Raw genomic sequence first — 13,539 nt, forward strand, 5'->3', positions numbered from 1 at the left:
AGCCAGATCCTCTGGAAGCGACAGACCCCTGCCACTGCAAGTTAGTGGGGCACCAGCTTACCCAGGCGCTTGAGTGAGGAGTAGCGGTTGAGCTCTGACTTGACTGCTGTCTCATAGGATGGGGGCAGGTGCGAGAGATTGTGGAAGGAACGTGAGCAGGTGAGTGAGCTGTACTTCATGGAAGGCGTTGGCGTGGGAGTTGCCCTCCAGTCTGTGGTGGGGGGAGAAAGAGAGAGAGAAGGAAGTGGAGATGAAGCCCCAGGGTCAGTGCCTGAGTCCCCCTCCTGCATGTTTCCTTTTCTATTCCCTGCTTAATGATCCCTATTACCCTGGGAGGGGTAGCAGTGAATCACCATTCCCTCTTCCAAAACAGGTTTCCCCCACTCCTCTCCCTCCAGTCGGGATGGGGTAGGGCCTATCCCTTCCAGAGACTGCTGGCCCTGCTGATCCAGATGTGCCCTCATGCTGATTGATTCTAGGCAAAGAGCAGAGAGAACACAGGAGGGGAAATCATCCAGGTCGTTACAGTATAGCTATCACTGGGCACCAGAGTGATGCTCAGAAGTGCACCCCCCCCCAGTGCTAGGGTCACAGAGCAGGGGGAAGACTGGAGCATTTGGCCCACAGGAGCTAGTGTATTTCCTCATGGATCTATACCCCCCAGGGCAGCAGGGCATTGTGCAGGGGCCTTTCACCTACCCAGGGTGGCAGCATGATGCTTGGGGCTACCCATGTTGACATGGATGTAGTTGTGGTGCAGGTTATCTGAAAGACAAGACATAGCACTTTCACTTATCTAAGGGGATAAACCCACCCCTCCATCCCTACTTCCCACACTCACCATCTTGGCAATGCCCTGGACCCCTATCCCACCCCTTCCACCCTTCCTCTGCCCACTGCTGCCCCAAACCAGAGACTTGTGTGGCCCCAGATCCCTCCTCCCAGTCTCAATTTTTCTCCTCTTTGCTGGTTAGGGTGGAAGGAGGTTCTATGCTGAACAGATAGACAGGCAGTAGATCTGATGTGGGGAGTCTCCTGCTTCCTCCCCCTCCTTTCCTGGTTTTGCCATTTTTTCCTGGTCCTTAAATGCACTAGATTTTGCCCATCCACTGGATTTTGTTTAGGGATGGTCTTGTTGCAGTTGTCCCACTGGGAGCCCTGTCCTGGCCTGTGGTGAGGGGCAGCAATAAAATAGACACCATGGTAAGGGATTCTTCCAGGATAATAACCCCTTTCCCCAGGGTTTCCAATAGCAATTCGGGCAACCAATTCCACTGCATGGCATTTATGCCAACACGGCCTTGCTCCAGGACTCACAGAGGGTTGAGGGTGGCCGCAGTCTCCAGAAGTCCCACAAAACAAAAACAGGTGCAAGAGACATGGGGGAGGTTTAGAGCATCCGGGGAGGACAGCAGGGAGAGAACAAATGGATGTGTAGGTGTAAGGGCAGAGGGAGCTCTGGTTGGCTGGAGAGAGAGGTGTGACAATGCAGAGGAGGGAAGGTGGATAATGTAGAGGGACAGATGGATGGACAAAGGAGCAGGATATTACACTATACCAAACCTGCCACACCCCCAGCTTCCACCAGATGTCAGTGTGGAGCCATGTGAGCCCACCAGCTTTTCAGCCCAGAGCAGAGCCGGGTCCCTTCTTGCTGGGTCTTGGCTGGGACATGTCCAGGTGCTGACACTGAAGCCAGACCAGGGGGCAGAGAGCTGTCCCCAAGCAGGAAATGTACACCAGCTCCCTGGGTGGAGGAGAGTGCTCAGCATGAACTAAAGTATATGGGTGCAGAGCATCTGGATTCTCACACTGCCCTAGAAGGGGACCGGGGTTTGGTGGTGTAAAGCTGGGAGGCTGAGTCAGGACTCCTGGGTTCCATCCTGGCTGCAGGGGGGGCATGAGGGATGCTGAGATGACTGATGAAACAATCAATTATGATCAGGCAGCTCCAAATAACATTTTTTCCCCAGAACAGGGACAGACGAGGACTCCAGAAGTTGCTGGGGGAAGAGCTGAGGCAGAGGCAGCAGATCAGAGTAATTCAGCATTGTGCAGATCAGTTGTGGGCACCTACACCACCACTCCCACTGCATCCTGTATGGGGCTGCAAGGGTCTTAGGAGCAAGGATGCCTGGGTTCTCTCCTGGTGAGAGAAGGGGACTGGGGTCTGGTGGGTAAGAGCAGGGGCTGCAAGTTGGTCAGAATGCCTGGGTCCTATCCTCACACCATCTCCCATCTGGCCCTCTTCAAAGCCCCTCATCAACACAATATGCCTCCAAATGGATTCTGGTTCCCTCGGGAGGGGATAAAAGAGTTAATGCCTCAATGGCCCCCCCAGCACTGCCAGCCTTGCCACAAACATTCAACCATCACAAACACCAAGACAGCAAGAACATGTTGCCATGGCAAACAGGCGATTTCCCAGCATGCGCTGCAGCACTGCTCCTGCTCTTCAGACCAACGCTGCCAAGCAAGGCTAGAGCAAATGGGGAAGATCGGGGGCAGGGGGCGTGGCTGGCATGGCTAAGGGCCTTTCTTCTGGAGGGAGCGCGAGCCCTGATCCAGCCCCAAGAGTAGGCAACTGGCTGGTTTAGGGGGTCGGGATGGGGTAGGGCCTATCCCTTCCAGAGACTGCTGGCCCTGCTGATCCAGATGTGCCCGCAAGCTGATTGATTCTAGGCAGAGAGCAGAGAGAACACAGAAGAGGAAATCATCCAGGTCTTTACAGTATAGCCTTATCGCTGGGCACCAGAGTGCTCACACCCTGCACATCCCTGCCCAGCCCCTGAGCAACACTCACAGAGTGACTGTCATTCACATATACACACACATACAGTGTCACTGTCATGTGCACACATACATGCATATACAGTGACTGTCATATGTATGTGCACAGAGTAACACACACATGCATGCATGCACACACAAAGTGACTGCTGCTCGCTCTTCCATTCAACCTCCTCCCGTCTGATGTACTCAGTCATGCAGTGTCTAATAAACACATATGTACAGAACACAATGCTCTCTTACATACATCCAGAATATGCAGTGCTCACACCAGCTCTTGCACACCTAGTGGCTAAAGGGTGCACACAGAAATCAATGCTCTCACATGCATAGATGCATACATGCACTGACAATGTGATCTTTACATGCACACACTTGGGTGCTGTCACACACACACACACACACACACACACACACACACACATTAGTGTTGTCATGCATACCCAGGTTGCAGGCTCAGACACACAGTGTCTGATGCCCTCTCCACACACATACATACTGCATCTTATGCTTTTTACACACTCAGCTTGGTGTACTGTCACACACACAGTACCCACAGTTTACACATCCATAAACACACAGTGTGTAGACTGATTACAATTTGTGTGTGGAAACCACACACACACACTTTAATGCTGCCTCCCACATTTGCACAGAGCATGTGATACAAAAACATACATTGGAGCTATCATATCGATTTGCAAATACACATACCCATGAACACCCATGCATATATAAATACAGTACAGCATCTGATGCTGTCTCTATCTTGTTTATGCATAGTATTTAATGCTCTATCACACACATATAGACACATACTAGAGATATCATGACCATACTCAAATACAGGTGAGTGTGCATGCACGTGCACACACACACACAGAGTATCTGATGCTGTTTTGCACACCCAGCCTGATGCTGTGTTACACACAGCCACTAAAGATAACACTCACAGATGATGATGCTCTCGTATACATGCCCAGTGTGTGTAATGCTCACACCCCCATGAAGCAGCTGATGCTCACAAATACACATATGTAGTACAAACTCAGGTGGATGCTCCCAGTCACACACACACAGATCACAGGTCAGAAAGACATGAAGACACAGGGCCTTTAATCACACAGAGAGAATTTAAAACTCTCATTTTCCCACACAGAGCATGCAGCTCTCACACACCATGCACAGCCACACAACATCTGATGAGTGCATACCTTTGGTAGCTAATAAGCTCTTCCTTTAGGGGAATTCTACATAGCTGGGCACAGGCTTGGCACACATCTGACAGTCACACACTTGGACACAGGTAGATAGAGTCTCTCTTTCCCTTACACACACACACACATGCACGTGCATGTACATCTGCTGGTCAGCCCCTATTTGATGCACAAGCACACAGTGCATGGAGGAGGGCAGAGCAGTAAGGTGGGGTGTGGCCAGCCAGGAAGGAGGCCAAGGGACCAGGGGTGCACAATGGGTTAACAGTCTGAGGGGAGAAGAAGGGGTTCTGGGAGAGTGGTCATGTGCCCCCCAGGATACCTAATCACCTGGTGTGTGTGCCTCCCCCAGCTAGGTGTCCTTGAGGAGGGCACAGCTGGTGTATATGGAGGGGTGGGGGTGGAGAGGCACTGGCATCTGAACAGCTGGAAAAGCCGCAGGGTGCTGCCAGGCAAGGGGAGGGGAGATGGGACATAAAATATCCAGAGCATACATACACACCACGCATCTGACAAGAGAAGCACAACACACTACATACCTGACAACACACAGATCTGCCCACACACACAGGAGTCCATTACCTTTTAAGTACATAAATGTCAGAATTTCAGCTAAGTGGTGTTTCTAACACTCACACGCAGCTTCTGTTACCCATACAGTGTGGTTGTGGGCAGGCAAGTACACAGCTATGCACACATGTACCTGAGTGTACGTCCTGGGAAGGAAGAGAAGCCCTTTCACATTCTTGCCCCAATAACTAAGTGGCCCTGATACTTGCCGAAGAAGCAGAAGTCCAGGTTCCAGACCCCTCCCCCCCCACTCAGAGAGGGTTTGAACCTGTAGCTTGCAGACCTGCACAGGTCTGACACTATACAGCTCTGGTCAGCACTCTTTTGGAAGTTGGGCCCCTGCCCCTTGTATTTAATATTTCCTGGGTAAACAGAGGAAGGGCAGACTGTGTGTTGGAAAGTCCAAGAAACTCAGGTTTGAGCCTCTTTGAGTGAGAAGGGCTTAGAACCTGAGTCTCCTGTTTCCTGGAGCACAGGGCTATTGGGGCCAGGACCGTCCCTGGGGAGGGGTTGTGAATTGGGGTGACTGCCCCGGGCCCCATGGTTTAGGGGGCTCCACGGAACTGGGCCAGCTTCGCATCCAGCTGGTCACCACCCCCCACTGCCACGTCCGGGCACTGCACGCTGCCACAGTCGTCTCTGACTGGGGCCATAACACAGGAGACTTCCATATCCTCCTCTGGTGTTTCACTAGGTTTTTACTAGGCAGAATTTTACAACTCACATGTACCCAGTCTACACATGTACCTGCCCAGCTGGCGTGCAGCCTACTGCACCTACACAGTGGATGTGTTCAGGTCCACACTGCACAGGTGGGTAGGATTCAAACTGTGCATCAGGGCCAAATGTGCCACTCACATAGCTGGAGATCTGCCAGCTGGGTTCGGAAAGAGGAACAGCATTTGATCCACACTGCACATGCACTGACACACCCAGACACATCCCACAACATGCACGTTCCGACACCTGACCTACGGCCATAACACACACTCAGTAAACATTATCTGCCCCCCACAAGACATCACCCCCCCACCAAGATACACTCCCCTACCCCTACTCTTCCTACCCACAGCCCCTTTCCCAGTACCATGGTTGCTCTTGCAGGGCTTGACCGTGCTGTACAGGTTCTTGGGGGGCCGGGCTGGGCCATTGTCCTGGACCCCTGTGTTGAGTGTCGTGCTGTTGCTGCGCTCAGACCGTGAGCTGGTCCCTGCCTGGTGCCTGAGGATGTCCACCAGCGCCCTGGGAGCACAGGTAGTGTGTGAGGGACCCCCACATGGACCACACCAAAGCCAGGGAGGGCTCCAAACCTACCCGGCTGGCCTGCTCTGAGCTCCCCCATGCAAATTCTATTCCCAACTTTCTCTGAATACTATCCCACCAATCCCAGGTCCCCCTGTTACCCTCACCCCCAACCTCACTCCTAGCCTCTCCTGACACTCCACTTTCATCCCCTTGCCACGTTTGACCCCACTTTTTCCCCAAGTCTCCTTTGGCCTCTCTCCTACCCACTCACACCCCAAGCCCACTCTGACCCGCATCCCTCAGCCCCCAATCCCCTTCCCCACCACCCAGCACTTACCTGGGCACATTGATCTCCCGTCCACGGGGCCTGCGGGACGCTTTGCTGAAGGCCACCTTGATGCCCACGCCCACAGCCAGGGTGAAGCTGATGACGCCACAGATGACATAGACGGTGCTGTTGGCTGGGAACCGGTGGGGGCGCAGGTTGCCAGGGTCCCCCCAGCCAGGGCTGACTGTGGTAGAAGCCTGGGTATGGGCCCAGAAGGGTGTTTCGATGTTGGTGCAATGGGCTTGCTCTAGGCGCTGTGTGCGGTGCTCACAGCAGAAGCGATAGTGGCAGGTGCCACAACAGTACAGAAAGCCTCCCGTGGTGCAGTTGAAAGCAGCATCATACTGCCCCATCACATCATAGTAGCCCTGGCACGTTTCGGCTGTCCGGCCCCCTGCACTTGACCCTGCTGCCCCCACACCTGTGCCATTCGCCCCTGCCAGGCGCCGCAGGTGGGCCAGCAGGCTGGGCAGGCTCCGGCTGTGGTTGGAGGGGCGGGGGGCCTGCACTACAGCCAGTGCTGGGCAGGAGCTCAGAACGTCCAGCACCGTGCACAGCAGCACTGTGAACATGTGGTACATGGTGCAGGCAGGGTGGGCAGGGGAAGGGATGTCTAGGAGTCCCAGACAGCACAGGGTGGGGAGCTGGCAGAGGGAAGGCAAAGAAGCTCTTGGAAGGTAGTATGGGGGCGGGGTGAAGGGAACAGTCCAAGAGGGACCCTTAAGGCAGCATTGAGATCATGGGCCTGGCAGGGCTGGGGGTGGGGAGGTGCAGCAGCTCTTGGCCCCGGGAGACAACTTGTTGGTTAGGTTATAAAAAAGCGCTGGTCAGTAGAAAAGAAAAGAAAGAGACCTGGGGAAAGAGAGAGAAAGGGCACAGTTGAAAAGGCCTAGAGGACTGGACTACCCCAGTGCCCCAAACTTGCCTGTGACAGTTCAGGCTCCTGAAGTGCATCTCGGAAAGGCAGGAGAAGAGAAGCTGGGCACCAGGCCAACCCTCCCTACAGCACCCATGGGGGATAATGGAGACCCAAAACTAAGGCAGAGGGCCACCTGAGGACCCCAGGTTGCATGTCCCCTACTCAGGGACATCACTGCACTCCCTCTGTTAGAGCCGCAGCCCCCTCAACCCTAGCATGAAGAAACTGCTGCCCCCCTGCTACAGTCTAGTTTCCCACAAACTCCAGTATTGCCACATGCCTTCACCCCCAGCTAAAGTCCAGCTTCCCAGCTATAGCCAGGCCTCACTGAACCACACATCCATACCCTCTCTGCTGTAGGCCAGGCCTCTAAAACCCAGTGATAAAACAGGCCTGCACCCCTCTTTCAGAGCCCTGTCCACTGAACCCAATGCTAGGACACACTTGCACCCACTCTGCAACACCGCAGTGCCACCTCCCTCCCCCTACCTCCCCCCGCCCAGGGCTGACTTCTTTCAGCTCTCCCACTGAAAGAGGTCAGCTCCCCTGAACCTAGCATTCAGAAACCACTGTGACCTCTTACACTGGAGCTCATCCCCCCTCAACCCTCAGAGCTGAGACATGCTGAGCCCTCCCTTTTGCAGCCACCTATAGCCCAGGCCCCTCAGCCCAAGCAGTGAGACACCACTGTACCCTCTGCTGTATTCCAACCCAAAACCCTAGTGCTAAGACACCACGGCACGCTTCTGACAAAGCCCAGCCTCCTAAACCTCAGCCCTAAGATACCCCTCTATCCATCAGCTCTAGCTTCAACCCCAGCAATGAGACCAAAGTGCTCCCCCTCAGCTGCAGCACTGTTCCCAAGCCCAGCCCTGAGATACCACTGCAACCTCTTTGCTAGAGATCACCGCCCCCACCTCAGTGTTAAGGCATTTCTGTGCCCCTTCTGATGGCACCCCTTCGTGAGTGGGCACCAGTACCACCTTAAGTTGAGGTGCAGCCTGTATGATCCTTGCTCAGTCCAGGCCTCTCTAGCCTCCCCACCTAATTTGTCTGACATGCCATGTTTCAACAGCAACTGGGTTGGTGGGAGGGGGTTTTGCCCCAAGGGATACAGTACATCCACCAGCTGAGGCTCAGCAGTATCTCTTTGAATATGCAGTCACCCCACACTTAACAATGTCTTTGATCCACCATCAGGCCTCCTGGGCCCTGGCATCTCTGCAGGCCCACTGTTCACCTGCGCTCCTCCCAGCCTAAGCCTTTCCTTAGGCCTAGCTGTGATCCTTGTACTGGGCTCTCAATAGTCCTGCCCTCTCTCCAGGTAAATCCACCTTAGCTGGGCTCCTCCCTACTTTGATCCTTCCCCAGGCCTTCTCACAGCCTCCATACCCTAGGTCTGGCCTGCTCCAACAGGAGGTCTTGTCCTTCCCCCTGCCAGAGCTAAGGTGAGATGAGAACAATGTCCTGCAAACACCATCAGTGCACCAATTTGTCTGGAGAGAACACATGGGAAGTCATTCTCCCCTCAGTATGCCTGGGTACTGCTGCACCCTTGGCCAGCCATGGCCCATAAGCCAGTGTTGGTGGCTGTGCTACTACTATAGAAGGCAACAGCAGCTGGGTCAGCAGCACACCACCTGCTGTTATTTTTGTGTCCCAGTTGCCTTCCCCATACCTCCACCCTAAGTGACACTACCGACTCTGGACTCCATCTCCTTGGGGACCTTCAGAGCCCAAGCCCTACTCATCACCTCAAAGTGTTGCAAGTCCTGATCATTTAGGCAGTCCTTCAGCAACTGGATTAAGTTCTGGGGCATTGTCCGGGGAGCTTGTTCTTTTCCAGATAATTTTGTTTTAATATTTCTATCAACCTTTTTAAGTTATTGTAAGCTTATCTGAGCCTCTTTTAAAGAGGGCAGCATATCAATCTAATAACTATAAAATACAATTCTGCTCATCCACTGTTGTCTGCCTTTCTCCTATCTCTGCTAGGACAGGGCCTTCCAGCCTGAGTCATTCCTCTGAAAGGGCTTTTCCCTCTCTTCCCTTCCTTCTTCATAATGGGGAACAAGCGGGGGGGGGGGCAATTACATATCTCAGTCCCCTTTTCTTCCTACATGGAGGGCTGTTCTCTCAAACATCCCTTCATTAGTTCTTCAGGGAAAAAAGCAGCCTCTGCATGTTGGTTTCCTGGTTACTGTTCTATGGAGAAGTGACACAATTGCAGACCTCCTAAGTACTAGCTTGTCAGCCTTGCATTATCCACCTTCATCAGTTGTAACCATTTTGGTGGGGCATAGTCTGTGATTATTGTGAAGTGATTCCCCAAGAGATAATACTGCAGGGTTTCTATGGTTCACTTGATAGGCAAACACTTCCTCTCAATCCTCAAATATGGCATGATAATATAGTTTCCTGCTGTTGTAAACTATGGGGTGCTCTTGGTCCCTTCTTTCTGCAATAGGACCACCTTAGTAGCTATGTTGGAAGCACCAGTCAGATGTCTTCACCACTGGGTAGCTATATAATGCCTTCTTCATTTGTTGGAAGACATGTTCAAACTTGGCTGATCACCTAACTTTTATACGTGCTGTAGCTCTCATTAAGTCTAATAATAGGGTTGTAATCTCAGAAAACCACAGTATGAAGCACGTGTGATAGTTGATCAGTCCCAAGAATGCCCTCACCTGCTTCTTTGTTCTTGTCTGTGGGGCCTGAAGGGTCTATCAAGGTTCATATCTGCCTTTTTCCTACTTGGACCCCAAGGCAGCATATCTTTTCCTTCCATAGGACATATCTTCCTGGGATTGCCATCAATTCCACTTTCTTCAAGTCCCAAAACATTACTTCTACAGTTCTCTGCAAATATACTGTAATATTGTCAGTATAAGCAGCCATGTATTTGTGATGGATTCTCAATACATGGTCTATCTCTGGAAGGTTGGTCTAGCTCTGTGTAATCCAAAAGACATCTTTCTAAATTCAGGTAGGCCCCACAAAGTCACAAATGCTGTTTTTTCTTGAGATTGGCAGACCAGGGGAATCTGTCAATATCCCTTTACTTGATCTAAGGTCAAGTACACAAGTGCACAGTGCCAAGCTGATTTCCTCCAGCATTTCATCCACTCAAAACCCTGGGTGGACCTTAAAGTGTACTATCCCATTCACCTTTCTGAAGCCAGTACATAGGCATATTGACCCGTCTGGCTTTGCCCCACTGGGACTTCACCTGACATTCAGATTCTGTTATTACTCCTATTTCTAGCATTTTCTTCATTTTAAACCCCATTTGTGCTTCTAATCTCTTAGGAATGGTCCTCCATCCCTCATATACCACTTATCCTGCTGGGATTTCTATGTTGTGATGCTGTAGTTTGTTTGGCTTAGTACTGCGATAAACACATCAGAGCATTTTGTCATCATGTTTTGCTTGTTCTCATTGTAGTGCTGTCAGCTGCATCCCAAGTGTCATCAGCAGGGATCTGGGTTTTCCATTTCCCACGGAAAAATGTGAATTTTCCCTTTTAACAGAGAAAAACACGGATTTCTCATTTTAATGAGGAAACATGGATTTTCCACTTTTACAAAGAGCTCTCTGCAGGCTAGCAGAGTTCCAGCCTGCAAGGGGCTAGGGGGATTGAGAGGAGGGTGGTCAGGAAAGGGGCGCCATGTGCATGTATATGCACATGGCTGCCAGGCAGCCTGGACAGCAGCTTCCACAGGTAAGTCTGGTGGAGAGGAGAGGCAGGGGGAAGGAAGAAAGACTGAAATCCCGATAGGGAGGTAGGAAGGGAGTGAGTTTGGCAGGGCTGGGACTGGATCTGTTGTCCAGCTGGGCAGTGCACGGGGCTTGGGGCCTGGGGCTGCAATTTGCAGTCACAGGGCCTGTGCAGGGAGCAGGATGAGGCCATGGGAGGCTCGTCCAGGGGGGTAGAGGGGTGGGGCTGGCTCCCTATCTCTGCATGTGCTCCCAGGGGGGACACATGCCCCCCAGATCTGTGCGTTAGGTACAGGTAGATACAAGCTGCCCACTGTGGGCTCAGGATCCCTGCTCTGCTGCCCTCTCACTGGGGCCTCCATGGTCCAGCAAGCAAGACCCGGCACTCAGGGCTGGGCAGCAAAGTTCCTTGCTGCTGCAAGCCCCAAACTGCCCTGGCAAGGTGCCCGCTGCCCACCCACCAGCAGCAGGGTGGTAGAGCAGAATTTTGTCCCTTGCTGCTGCCACATGGGCAGGGGGCGCCTCACCATGGTGGCATGGGGCTCACGGTGGCAGCAACAAGCTTCCCTGCCCAGCCCCTCTCTTTCCTGATGCACCAGGTCCTGCTGGCTGGGCCACGGAGCACAAAGGGGAGGGCAGCAGGGCAAGGAGCCAAAGCATGCAGTGGGTACCCCACAGCCACCCTCTCCCCTCCCCTCTCCTCCCCTCTCCTCCCCCTCTCCCACCCATGGGCTCCATTCTGGCCTTGCTGCCCGCAAGGCAGAGGGAGCCAGACTCTGTGCTCAGGTCCCTATTTGGGCTGCAGCAGCTGCTGCCTCCTGTGGGTGGCAGCTGGGGCTTAGACCTGGGTCCCTGGCCACATAGCTCTGGCAACTGGGGACCCCCTCTGGCAGGGCTTGCGGGACAGGGGGCTGTGGGTGGGGAGTGAGGGGCACCTGCAGGACTGGCGGGCTGTGGCTTTGAAGTGAGGGTACTGGACCTGTGTCCTGGTGAGTGAAGGGGGCAGGGGGAGCTCTGATAAAAAACCCAAAATCAAATACCAAAATTTATAGGTATTTAGAATTTGTTTTATTATAGTGATTGAGGCACTGGTAGGTTTCCAAATTGCTTTAAATCTGTAAATATATCAAGAAAACATTGTGTTCAATTAATACATATGTATATATATACACACACACATATATATATATATAGGCAATTCACTTTAATTTTGGATTTTGGGTTCTTATCAAATAATTTACAGTTTTTATCAGAAAATCTGTGATTTTTAAACAGAGAAATCAGGTTCCCTGGTCATTGGTAAAGGTCTTCCCAGTTCATGATTCTGTGGATTTTGTGGAAAACACAAAATATGCGATTGTCCAAGAATTTAACTTAACAAAATAAATAAAATACCGCCTCTCCAGTGGGAAAGGAACTTGCCCAGGGCCCAGGCACAGACTGCTGGGGCAGCACAAAGGGCAGCAGTTGCCTCACTGAGGGCCACTCCACTTGGCTCCAGTTACACTGAAGATGGTGGCCACCACCCTCATTCCTCCTTCCCGCACTGGGGCATAGATGGTATTTCAATACAAGTACAAATAGTATTTCTAAACTTTTTGTACAACTTTACATATAATTTACTTTGTATGAGCACATCCAGAAAATACCTACAGAATTTGCTATTTATACTACAGCCAACCCACAAAAATTGTTTAGTTTCTCTGCAATTTAAGTAGACTCCAGTCACCAGTAATGCTCCGTCCCATTCTTCTACATTATATCCAAGCTCCTACTCCTGTGGGTGGGGTACCACCAATAGTGTCGCCATGGTTTTAACACATTTACTTGGTATATTTGTCTAGCCTTCTTTCTATTTGGTTGCCATACTTAGTTGAACCGGCCCCACCTGCCTCATAATTTTGTATTAGCCTTGCCAACATACTGTCAGTTTAGATTCACTCTCCAGGAAGAGGACTAGGATCCTGTCACCTATTTGGAACTTTTTTCTCCTGTGCTTATCAGATACAGAAGATCTCCTGGTTTTGCTGAGTTCCTTGTAAATTTTCCCTAGTCATTCCCTCTCCATCCCCCACCCCTCCAAAATTAATCATTCCTTGTGTTGCTGCACATACAGTATGTGATTTCTGCTGCTACTCACTTGTTTTCCCACCCTTCCTTAATTAGATCCAGAACTCTTTGGGGCTGTATCTCCCATATGGAAGTTCAAATGCTAAGAACCCTGTTGAGGACTGTGGGCCCTCCCCCAGTGCAAACATCTGTGCCTAGTGCCATGGTCCTTTTTTATGAAATGCCTTAACATTCTTTTGAGGGTTCAATTAAACCAGTCTATGGATGGTACACCATCAGATTTGTTATGTGCAAGGGTTTGCAGAGTTCCAGTATAACCCAAGACATAAAGTTACTGCTTTGATCAGATAATACCTCTCCAGGTAGACCTACCCTAGCAAAACATTTCAATTATTCTTTTTAGCTAACATAAGGCCTGTTACAGTTCACATCAGGATTGCCTCTGGGTAGTGCATGCTATACATGACTAGTGTATATCAGTAGCCTGTGGTGCTCCTCTCTGCTGGTCCTACACCATTCAAAGCTACTCTCAATCAGAATCTCCATCAGGGGAATTGGCACCAGTGGGACTATGCTATTGGGAGTGTCCTCAGAACCACCAGTTGACAATCTGATCTCAGCAAGAGTCACAGAAATCTTTGATCTCCCAAAAGTTCCCCAGATAGTAAAACTACAGTGG

At 51.5% G+C, this 13,539-nt stretch overlaps 1 protein-coding gene across 2 annotated transcripts in view; it reads right to left on the bottom strand.

Annotated features, from left to right (window-relative positions):
* The window catches only part of SHISA7 (shisa family member 7), a 38,850-nt gene that overhangs the window by 12,494 nt on the left and 12,817 nt on the right, over positions 1-13,539 (bottom strand). Inside the window, exons 2-6 of one of the 2 annotated variants that reach the window (XM_090048933.1) lie at positions 6,160-7,002; positions 5,665-5,819; positions 700-765; positions 329-475; positions 62-211 (exon numbers count right to left, since the gene is read on the bottom strand). In XM_090048933.1, coding sequence (XP_089905059.1) covers positions 62-211; positions 329-475; positions 700-765; positions 5,665-5,819; positions 6,160-6,731 — 1,090 coding nt within the window. In that variant the 5' untranslated portion in view covers positions 6,732-7,002. The remainder of the gene's footprint in view (positions 1-61; positions 212-328; positions 476-699; positions 766-5,664; positions 5,820-6,159; positions 7,003-13,539) is intronic. The other variant, XM_090048934.1, reaches the window with a different exon arrangement.

The sequence above is a fragment of the Crocodylus siamensis genome, chromosome 5, assembly GCF_052110815.1.
Source record: "Crocodylus siamensis isolate JL-2025a chromosome 5, ASM5211081v1, whole genome shotgun sequence".
Lineage (NCBI taxonomy): Eukaryota > Metazoa > Chordata > Crocodylia > Crocodylidae > Crocodylus > Crocodylus siamensis.